General features: G+C 42.5%; 1 protein-coding gene across 1 annotated transcript in view; it reads left to right on the top strand.

The window, feature by feature from the left end:
- Positions 1 to 12,254, top strand: part of C5H18orf63 (chromosome 5 C18orf63 homolog) — a 156,259-nt gene that overhangs the window by 83,062 nt on the left and 60,943 nt on the right. Inside the window, exon 9 of the mRNA XM_040353890.1 lies at positions 6,064 to 6,160. Coding sequence (XP_040209824.1) covers positions 6,064 to 6,160 — 97 coding nt within the window. The remainder of the gene's footprint in view (positions 1 to 6,063; positions 6,161 to 12,254) is intronic.

The following is a 12,254-nucleotide window of genomic DNA, read 5'->3' as shown; positions in this document are numbered from 1 at the left end:
CCCTACTCCCAAATTGGAATTCTTGGCTCTGAAATGGGCAGTGGTGGACAAGTTGAAAGGCTACTTGTATGGTGCAGACTTCATAGTCAAGACTGATAACCACCCCCTCACATATGTTCTTACCACCGCAAAGCGGGACGCCACTGGGCACAAGTGGTTGGCCGCCCTATCAGGATTCCGTTTCAGCTTAAAGTACTGCCCAGGTTTCGGGAACTGGGATGCTCATGCCTGATCAAGTTGAGCCTATGATGCAGGGGCTTCCTATAAAGAGTGGAATCAACTGACACATGTAACGAATACAAGCCATGTGTCAGGAAGCGGAGCATCATGTAGAGGAACAACTGGGGCCGAAGCCATTGGAGTCTCAGTGGCAGGTGTCCCCAAATACTAATATCTTTCCCAAGCCAGGGACGACGGTCTGCCTAAGCTTTCAGACAGGGACTTAAAGGACCAGATGGAAGATCCCCTCTGAAGTTTAACACTGAAGGCCCTGGGCGGCCAACACCCAGATCTACTGCTAACAGACTCTTCAAAAAAAGCATGACCAGTACACAATGAATGGGATCAACTTCAGTTACGCAAGGGGTGGTCTACCGAAAGGGCCCCTCCGATGATCCAAGTGGCAGTTGTTCCTGCCGAGAAAGCATAGCGAGACTGTACTGACTGCCTTACACAACAACCATGGTCACTTAGGGAACATTCAAACTGGTGCAGGATTGTTTCTATTGGCCCTGTATGCGGGCTAAAGTTTTGCAGACAGTGTTAAAACATATGCTGTATACTACTTCATTCTCTTTCCACCCCTTTGCTGCCAGACATTCCCAACAAAAGACCAGCAAGCCTCTACAGTGACCAAAGTATTGGTAGAGAAGTTCTTTGTCCATTATGGCCTACCTTAACGTATTCACTCTGACCAGGGGAGAGATTTTGAGAGATTACTCCTCATCAAAAGACTCTCTTGGACATTTTGGGTATTCAGAAATTGAGAACAACTCCCTACCACCTTCAAGGGGACCCTCAGCCGGAAAAGTTTAATCACACCCTCTTAGATGTGTTTGGGACACTTAATTCAGAGCAGAAGCAGCATTGGAGTAGGTATATTGCAACCATCGTACATGCCTACAATAGCACGAAAAAGTATGCCACAGGCTACTCCCCTTACAGGCTGATGTTTGGAAGGGAAGCTTGACTGCCAATTGAGTTAGCATTTGGCACATGCCTGGATCATACTTCGATGATGCCCCAGAGAGGTTATGTGAAGCGTTTGCAAAAGAGTCTAAAAGCAGCATATGAGAGCTCAGGCTGCCTCAGATGCTCAAGGGCAGCAAAACGAAAGATATTTTGACTTGAAGGTGAGGGTACATGATCTGCAGCCTGGTGACAGAGTGTTACTGAGAAACTTGGGTGTCCCTGGGAAACACAAGCTGGCTGATCGCTGGAAGTCACAGCCTTATATTATCGGTAAGCAGCTGCCAGGACTACCAGTTTGTCAGATCCACCCAGAAGGAAGTACGGGCCCACTAAAGACCTGGCACCGTTATCATCTACTGACACTTTCAGACGCATTTAGTGTGCCTCAACAACCAGATTCACAGCCTACTTAAACTACCTCTCAGAGATCATATCCAATAACCAGGTCTCAGTCTGTGCCACTGAACACCGATGAAGAGGATAGTGAGGATGAAGAATTGGGCATGGACTGGCTGTGGCAGTCTGCCCTATCAAACTGTCACTTCCCTTTCTTCCAGAGAAGCAGATATGGGAACCCTCAGGCCTGAGGCTCCGGAGTTCACTCCTCAGAGCCAACACTTGGCAAGCCAAAGAAATCTTTCGAGTTCCCTGACTGTAGAGAACAAAGAAACTTCTCAACCTTCTGTAGCATCAGAGCGGAAGATGCTACTATACCTGAAACACCTAAGCCCAAAGAGCAGAGAGGAAAGCAAACAATTCACCCACCAAAAAGGCTGACTTGCAATACTTTAGGCAAAAGTTCTAAAGATGTTCTCACATCTCGGAGAACTCACAACCTGCCAACCCTTCCCACTACAGATTCAGCAGAGGGAGACTCCAACTCAACCCTTGGCCCATCTAGGTGGCCCACTCCAATATCTGTGGCGTGTGGGCAAGACAACCTCACCTCTCCCATTGTATTTTGAAAGCATGTAACATGTTGTGGACATTATATGTTGATGGACTCTGTCTCGCCTTTGGGGACCAAAGGTTCTTTGGTGGGGGGAAGTGTGTAACAAGCATGTTTGTCATTAAGCAATGAAATACTATTTTTCATGTAATTTCTCCTTTTGGCCACAAGATGGAGATAGGGAAATATTGGCTTGTCCTGAGAGACGGCGAGGGAGCGACAGCTATTTGGGGAATCGTCTGAGTCTGCAGCAAGTAATTGGAGCCAATGTGAAGAGAAGACGAGGCGTGAAGTGTCACCTACAGAGTCCAGAGACAGAGGGAGGCCATGCCATTGGCAGCTACTACAGTGTGGAAAGCGGTTCTGGGATCGGGAAAACGTGCTGCCTGCCAGTCGCCCTAAGTGAGTGCACACCTGATCGGGGGGGGGCAACAAACAGTGTTACTGAGACTGGTGAGTGCTTGCAGCCATTACTTGCTACCACTCCTAGGCAATAAAGCCACTAGGAGCTACCTAACCAGGGTATAGTTATTTTACCATGTGCCTGTGTCTGAATTTGCCTGATCTGTTTAATTCTGTTGAAATTGCCATTTATGCTTATCTGCATTAATAGAGTAAGCAAGTTATCTCTAACCTGGTGTGTGTGTGTGTGTGTGTGTGTGTGTGTGTTTTTCTACTGGAAATACCTCACAGCTAGGTGAAGGGTATTTTACATTTGTGGTGTTACTTGTGCCTGCAGAATGTGTGTCAGAGGGTCTGAGATTGTTGTTCGAATCATGGTGTGGAACAAGAAACCCAAAATTACCCAGTGGCTCCTTCAGGGGGTAGTGCTACATAGATTATTGAAAATGTAACCGCTGATCGTGTCTTTCTTATCCCCATAGAAAGTGAGTGGTGAGCATGCAGGCCTCCAGCTTTTTGTATATACCAGTTTACAGCTTTTCATCACTGGGGGGTTCTTTAAAAGTGTGGTTAACAACTAATGCACTGTGCCTAATGCTAAAGGACAGTGGGCATGTTCTTCCCTACAATGTATTTTGCGAGGATATCTTCTGCCCCCCAATGTGATGTTCAGGGACATCTTCCTGCCGCCACCTCCTCCTCCACCTCTTCTTTATGACTTATCTTGTGCCTGGAAACGTGTCAGAGGGATAGTTCCCAGGTTTGTTTTCCAGTGTACACATCTAAAGCCTTAAACTTTTTTGAACATGCTGAGAATAATGGTCTTTGTGATTTTATCCAGGAGAGAATGCTGGCAATGTGGAATTGTTATAAAATTAAAATTTCGAGCTAGGTGTGTTGTTAAAAAACAAAATGTTGAAAAAATGTTGTTTCTGTGATAGACGTCCTGCAGCTGACACTATAACCCTGATATTGGGCAAGATAGAAGATGGAAATAGGGAATGTGTAGCGCTGGAAAATAATTTGTAAATAAAAATAATTTGTGAATGACAATTATGTGGTACAAAAAATATTCACATAATTGTTACTGAGCAATGTCCATAAATACAGTGTTCTTGACAAACATATATGAATAATTCAAAACGACTGTCCAGTGAAACACAATGCTGTAAAAAAGTAAAGTCAAACAAATCTTGTGCTGCCCGCCACCACTGGTAGAAATGAAGGCTTACCGAAAAGCCTGTGACCACCCTTACTCAGGGTAGTCAACAAGGCTTGGCAGAATGGTATCCTCGCTGGATAAAAAGATGCTACTCTCACAGGAAACCAGCTGCACACAATCAATATGTTTGTCAAGAACACTGTATTTATGGACATTGCTCAGCAACAATAATGTGAATATTTATGTAATAAGGCACCATGGCTGCTCACAATACATGTTTCCATAACACATAACCTGAATGTTTGTTTAGGGAATGGAAGTGTTTTCCATCCCTGTAAGCTGCCTACTGTTGTTAAGTTCAGATGCTATATGTATGCAGTTAATTGCATTCAGTGTAGAATAGAGTGCACTTTATTGGCTCACTTTCTTGAGAAAGGTGTTCTGCGCAGAGGTCTTTAACAGCAAAAACTCAGCTTCATAGCCTTTTATTTTTTATTTTTTCAAATGTAGCAGTGCCGTATTAAACCTTCTTCTTTTGGAATATTAAAAGAATCAGAAGAGATATGTAGCTGATTTTTTTTGCTGTTAACCACTTGAGCCCCGGACTTTTAGGCAGCTAAATGGCCAGGCCAGGTTTTGCGATTCGGCACTGCGTCGCTTTAAAAGACAATTGCGCGGTCGTGCGACGTGGCTCCCAAACAAAATTGGCGTCCTTTTTTCCCCACAAATAGAGCTTTTTTTTGGTGGTATTTGATCACCTCTGCGGTTTTTATTTTTTGCACTATAAACAAAAATAGAGCGACAATTTTGAAAAAAAATCAATATTTTTACTTTTTGCTATAATAAATATCCCCCAAAAACATATATAAATTTTTTTTTTTCCTCACTTTAGGCCCATACGTATTCTTCTACCTATTTTTGGTAAAAAAAATTGCAATAAGCGTTTATCGATTGGTTTGCGCAAAATTTATAGCGTTTACAAAGTAGGGGATAGTTTTATTGCATTTTTATTAATTTTTTTTTTTTTACTAGACAATTTTGACACATTTTTGGGACCATTGTCATTTTCACAGCAAAAAATGCATTTAAATTGCATTGTTTATTTGTGAAAATTACAGTTGCAGTTTGGGAGTTAACCACAAGGGGGTGCTGTAGGAGTTAGTGTACACCTAGTGTGTGTTTACAACTGTAGGGGGGTGTGGCTGTAGGACTGATGTCATCGATTGTGACACGATCGATACGCCGCCACAGTGAAGCACGCCACAGTGAAGCACGGGGAAGCCGTGTTTACATACGGCTCTCCCCGTTCTTCAGCTCCGGGGAGCGATCGCGACGGAGCGGCTATAAACTAATAGCCGCGCCGTCGTCCCGGATCGCTCCCCGAGGGAACCCGACCGCCACATGTAGCGGGGGGGGGGTCCCGATCGGACCCCCGACCCGCGGAAAGGCAAGGACGTACCTGTACGCCCATTTGCGTGTACGTGCCATTCTGTGGACATACATATACATGCGGCGGTCGGGAAGGGGTTAAAGATCTTTTCACAGATCACCTTGTTTGAGAAAGCTAGTCATTTACACCCAGCTCATGTGGCATCTCATCCAGGCAGCAAAGGGGTGGCAAGAGAATGAAGTAGTATACATCATATGTTTTAACACTGTCTGCAATACTTTCGATGTAATACATACTGGAAAAAGCTTCCTGACTCATGCCAAATGCTTGAGCACTCTCAAACTGGAATAAGCCATTACCCACAAAATGCAGGAATGCTATGACCTTGCATAAAGCAAGACATCTGCTTAATTTGGGCTCCAAATATTCCCAACCAGTTGTAGCAGCTTTAGCATGGCATGGTGAAACAGGCAATACTCACCATCTCTGCATCGGGCAGGACATCAAAGGGATAAAGACAATCTGAATGTGGCAGGGTTGTCAGCCTTTGGGAAGGCAATATATCAAATTCAGCAGAAGCCCATCCCACAAATGAACAGCTATACACACCAGATTTAAGAAGAGCAGGGTAACCTTACCACAGCATGTGAATTGCCCCAAATTCTCAGCTCCCAACCCCAAAAAATCACTTGAAAACCACAATTCAAAAGTAAAAAGCATTGACGAAATGTGAAGGAATGGTATTTTCACCATTCAGTTTGCTGGGCAAATGCTCATTGAAAATTGACCAAATCCATTGTAATAAGTTAATGTTATAAGCTGAATTTTGAACAAATGATGGGTGAATGTCAGGTGATTTGCCTATTGAATCTTTGATGGATAAACCTCATGTTGTTTTCTTTTATACATTATAATAATTTATTTTATTATTGCCTCTAATTTATATGTTTTTCTTTGATTTTAATGCAGTATGAAAATGGGTCAAATTGTAAGCATTGGTCATAACATCTCACTAGAGACTCCATTTAAATCCTACAATGATTTTCAGATTCATTGGAACATGCTGGTAATAAAGACTATATATTAAATGTCTATTTTTAGTGCTACCTAACTATTTTGAGAGGCATGATTATATTTATGGCAACTATCTTCAATTCATTGCCATTAAAATGTTTTTAATTTTTTTATTTTAGAAGCAAGGTCTCTGTGAGAGCATTACTAGATTGCTGTTAAAGTCATAATTGGCTCATTAGGCAGCTTACAGTTAGCACCTACAAACTGTATTTGCCCAGCACATGCTAACATCAACTACTTGACCTCCTTTTACCCCCTTCATGACCTCAGCATTTTTTGCTTTTCAAGACTGTGCTAACTGACAATTGCATGGTCATGCAACACTGTACACAAAATAAATTTATATCATTTTTTTTCACACAAAAAGCGCTTTCTTTTGATGATCTTTGATCACCACTGGGTATTTTTATTAATAAAAAAAAGACCAAAAATTTTGAAAAAAACACTATTTTCTAGTTCCTGTTTCAAAAAACATCCAATCAAAAAATTAAATTTCTTCATAAAAAAAAATCCAATATATAATATTGGTTATGTATACAGGCAGTCCCCGAGTTACAAACATCCAACTTACAAACGGAGGGAGACCACAGAGGAAATCTACCCCTAGGAAGGGAAATTCACTCCTTTAAGAATTGCCTTAGGAAAAAGGTTTATCATCAATCATTGTTTCCACAACCCAACATTTTCAAAATCCAATTTGTCACAGGGACAGAAAGTGAGGTGAAATCTTCTGAACAGGGACACCAACGGCAAAACAAATGTTACAGGGGTGTCAATCTTTCCCTATACCATCCAAAAAACGTAAACATAATTTTTTGGGCTGAATTTGCACTTTAAAATGTACCTGTTCCAACTTGCATGCAAATTCAACTTAAGAACAAACTTACAGACCCAATCTTGTTTGTAACCCAGGGACCGCCTGTAATGGAATTTACACAGCTAAAGACACTGGGGTTTGGATACCCCAGTGGAAAAACACATGTTCTAACACACAAGTGTTCTATTGGCACCAAGATGCAGGAAACGGCATACAAATTGCTAACAAACTGGTACTCTACCCCAGCAAAACTGAATATATGGAACCCACAGACTCCTAGCACCTGCTGGAGATGCGGGAGCGATGCAGGCACCCTTATACACATTTGGTGGCGCTGCCCACAACTGGCCTTATTTTGGAATAGGGTCAGGTAAATAATTAAGCAAATTACAGAAACCAAATTGGTACTCAATGCCGCCTGCTGTTTACTACCTATCTCAAACTTTACACTAAAACATTACAAAAAATCGTTAACCAAACACGTGTTGAATGCTCCTAAAGCACTGATTCCAATTTTCTGGAAAACTACACGAGCCCCGTCTGTATCAGAGTGGCTGAGCTGAGTCTCGGACATTTGCACAATGGAGGAGACTCTGACACAGGCATCTGACAGAGTTCAAAGGTTTCATAAAACCTTATGAGTCGCTAAGAATTGATTGACACAGAGAAGGATCGAACTTCCCTCCCCACTTTTGGGCCTGATAGGCCACTCTGTATTTGAATGTGTCTTATCTAAGCTCATTGACCACCAGACCTTACTACTAGGTTTGTCCCGATACTAGTATCGGTACCGAGTGCGCGAGTACTTGTTCCCGATGCCTTTGCCGATACCTGGGATGGGAGAAGTCAGCGGGCAGAGTCGGCAAGCGGAGGGCAGCACGGGCGGAGCGGAGAGTCCTCAGGCGGGTAAGCTTGCAGCCACATCATGATCCATCAGCGACCGGAGCTGTCACATTCGGTAAAGGAAGTGACTGTCCGTGCTTGAAAATCTGCGACGCCCATCTTTGTACACCCTGCACTCTGCCTCAATAAAGCAGCAGTGGACATCTTGTTACACCCAGCCCATGTAGTTGGGGCTGGGTGTAACAAGATGTCCGCTGCTGCTTTATTGAGGCCAAGTGCAGGGTGTACAAAGATGGGCGTCACAGAGACAGCATAGAAAAATGAATCCTCTCGTGCCTATAAGTGCCCGCCATCTGTCGGTGCCCGCTATCTATCAGTACTCATTAGTGCTGCTTAATTAGTGTCACCTATTAGTAATTAGTGTCACCCATTAGTGCCAGCCACCTGTCAGTACCATCTATAAGTGCCAGCCACCTGTGCCCCCTGTCAGTGCCAGTCATCAGTGCCACCTGTCATTACTCATCAGTGCCACCTAATCCTATCAGTGCTCATCAGTGCTGCATATCATTGCCACCTAATCTGTATTGTGTTTTAAAACTGTCACCTGACATTAAAAAAACGTATCGGTAATCGGTATCGGCGAGTACTTGAAAAAAGTATCGGTCTTAAAAAGTGGTATCGGGACAACCCTATCTACTACTATGGTAATTAACCACTTCAGCCCCAGACCATTTTGCTGGTCAATGATCGGGCCACTTTTTGCGATTCGGCACTGCATCGCTTTAACTGACAATTGCGCGGTCGTGCGACGTGGCTCCCAAACAAAATTGGCGTCCTTTTTTTTCCCACAAATAGAGCTTTCTTTTGGTTGTATTTGATCACCTCTGCAGTTTTTTTATTTTTTGCGCTATAAACAAAAATAGTGTCAATTTTTTTAAAAAAATGAATATTTTTTGCTGTAATAAATATCCCCCAAAAATATTTAAAAAAACGATTTTATTCCTCAGTTTAGGCCGATACGTATTCTTCTACATATTTTTCGTAAAAAAAAATCGCAATAAGCGTTTGGTTTGCGCAAAAGTTATAGCGTCTACAAAATAGGGGATGGTTTTATGGCATTTTTAGTAATATTTTTTTTTTTTACTAGTAATGGCGGCGATCAGCGTTTTTTATCGGTACTGCGACCTTATGGCGGACACATCAGACACTTTTGACAAATTTTTGGGACCATTGTCATTTTTATAGCGATCAGTGCTATAAAAATGCATTGATTACTGTAAAAATGTCACTGGCGAGGAAGGGGTTAATTATGTTCCCTAGGTGTGTTCTAACTGAAGGGGGGTGGGACGGACTAGGGGAAATGACAGATCGCTGTTCATACATTGTAGTCATTTCTCCCCCTGACAGGACCGGGAGCTGTTTGTACACACACAATTCCCCGTTCTCGCTCTGTAACGAGCGATCGCGGGTGCCCGGCGGTGATCTCGCCCGCCGGGCACGCACGTCGACACCAGGGGCGAGCAGGGGGCGCGTGCGTCGTTTCGTGCAGCCGACCTGCCGCCGTAAAACTGCGGCGGCTGGTCGGCTAGTGGTTAAAATGCTGAATATGGTTATACTTGCTGACTGTAATTCAGTTCAACAATGCTTCCCCCCTCATGTCTGCTTAAACCCCTTTGCTCTATCTTCTCTGATCATTACTTTTCTTTGCTATGCAATATAATATGACTAAAATGTCTCAAGAGTAATTTAAGGATATATATGCGATAACCGATAAATGTAATCTGACATGATCTTACCAACACCATGCTGGTAATGTTCCCCCAGAGACTTTTTGTGATAACCTACTAGAATGTGTTTTATGGTTTTGATGTGTATTGTTATACTCTTTCTTCAGAAACAAAGTATTGAGAGGTTCCTGATTTACTAATTAAGTTATCGTGATATAACGCTCTGTACTTTTGTATGTTTCTGTATACGGTTGTGAACAATTTTATTTAATCTTTAACTGCTTGCCCACCACCATCATATGACGGCCGGGCTGTGCATCTCTTATTCTGGGCAGCCGTTGTATATGACGTCCTCGCCTTCCCGGGCCACTAGGGGGCACGCACTCTCCTGCCACGTCACTGGGAACCGGGTGCCCGGCGGCCGCGATGTCCGCCGGGCACCCGCAATTGCCCAGTAATGGAGCAGGACCGTGGATCTGTGTGTGTAAACACAGATCCACGTCCTGTCAGATAAGAGGAGACCGATGGTGTGTTCCTTGTACAGAGGGACACCGATCGGTCTCCTCCCACAGTTAGAATCACTCCCTAGGACACATATTTAACACCTTAATCGCCCCTAGTGTTAACCCCTTCCCTGACAGTCACATTTATACAGTAATCCGTGCATTCTTATAGCACGGATCGCTGTATAAATGTGAATAGTCCCAAAATAGTGTCAAAAGTGTCCGATATGTCCGCCTCAATATCGCAGTCACGATAAAAATTGCAGATCGCCGCCATTACTAGTAAAATAAATAATACAAATGCTATAAATCTATCCCCTATTTTGTAGACGCTATAACTTTTGCACAAACCAATCAAAATACGCTTATTTTGTTTTTTTTGCCAAAAATATATAGAATACATATCGGCCTAAACTGAGAAAAAAATTTGTTTAAAAAAAAAAAAATGATTGGATATTTATTATAGCAAAAAGTAACGTGTTTTTTTTTTTTAAACTTGTCACTCTTCTTTTGTTTATAGCGCAAGAAATAAAAACCACAGAGGTGACCAAGTACCGCCAAAAGAAAGCTCTATTTGTGGGGGAAAAATTATAAAAATGTCATTTGGGTACAGCGTTGCATGACTGCGCAATTGTCATTCAAATTGTGACAGCGCTGAAAGCTAAAAAATGGCTTGGGCAGGAAGGGGGTGAGAGTGCCCTGTATTGAGGTGGTTAATCATTAAAAAATGACTGTTAAAAAAAAAACAAAAAACACTGGGGTTTATTTACTAAAGCTAGGGAGTGCAAAATCAGACTTACTTCTGCAAAGAAACCAATCAGCTTCTAACCTCGGCTTGCTCACTTTAAAGGGGTTGTAAAGGTTTGTTTTTTATTTTCTAAATAGTTTTTTAACCACTTAAGGACCGCCTCCTGCACATTTATGTCGGCAGAATGGCACGCGACCCGGTCCAAAGCTCCGTGTCCCAGGGACCTGCGGACCCGATCACCGCTGGAGTTCCACGATCGGTCCTCGGAGCTGAAGAACCGGGAGAGCTGTGTGTAAACACAGCTTCCCCGTTCTTCACTGTGGCGCCGTGATCGATTGTGTGTTCTCTTTTATACGGAAACACAATCGATGACCTCACACCTACAGCCACACACCCCTACAGTTAGAAACAGACATGAGGTCACACATAACCCCTTCAGCGCCCCCTTGTGGTTAACTCCCAAACTGCAATTGTAATTTACACAGTAAACAATGCATTTGTAATGCATTTTTTGCTGTGAAAATGACAATGGTCCCAAAAAATGTGTCAAAATTGTCCGAAGTGTCCGCCATAATGTCGCAGTCACGAAAAGTAGTAAAAATTTTTTTTTTTTATAAAAATGCAATAAAACTATCCCCTATTTTGTAAATGCTATGAATTTTGCGCAAACCAACCGATAACCGCTTATTGCGATTTTTTTTTTTTTTTTTTACCAAAAATAGGTAGAAGAATACGTATCGGCCTAAACTGAGGAAAAAATATTTTTTTATATATATTTTTGGGGGGTATTTATTATAGCAAAAAGTAAAAAATATTGCATTTTTTTTTCAAAATTGTCGCTCTGTTTTTGTTTATAGCGCAAAAAATAAAAACCGCAGAGGTGATCAAATACCACCAAAAGAAAGCTCTATTTGTGGGGAAAAAAGGACGCCAATTTTGTTTGGGAGGAACGTTACACGACCGCGCAATTGTCAGTTAAAGCAACGCAGTGCTGAATCGCAAAAACTGTCCGGGTCCTTTTAGGTCCGGGTCTTAAGTGGTTAAGCTAGTGCATTGTTGGTTCACTAACCTTTTCCTTTAATTTCTCACTTCCTGTTCCTCCTCAGTAAGCTGTTCTGGCTGACTAACCCCCCCCCCCCCCCCAGCCAAAACAGCTCGGATGATGGGGGCAAGCTTACTGAGGAGAAACAGGAAGTGAGAAATCCAGACAAAGAAAAAAAAAACATTTAGAAGTGAAATCAAGGAAAAGGTAAGTGAACCAACAATGTACTTACTTAAAGGAACCCATTTCGAAAATAAAAAACTAATCTTTACAACCCCTTTAAGCTTCGACAATAAAACCTGGAAGCTGATTGGTTTCTATATTAGCCTGATTTTGCACTCTCCAGCTTTAGTAAATAAACCCTAGTATGCTGTAATGGCGGTGATCAGCGACTTATAGCGTGACT

The sequence above is a fragment of the Rana temporaria genome, chromosome 5 (genome assembly GCF_905171775.1).
Source record: "Rana temporaria chromosome 5, aRanTem1.1, whole genome shotgun sequence".
NCBI classification, from domain to species: Eukaryota; Metazoa; Chordata; class Amphibia; order Anura; family Ranidae; genus Rana; species Rana temporaria.
Note: the sequence above shows the minus strand (reverse complement) of the source record. Positions and strands in the feature narration are given on the sequence as shown.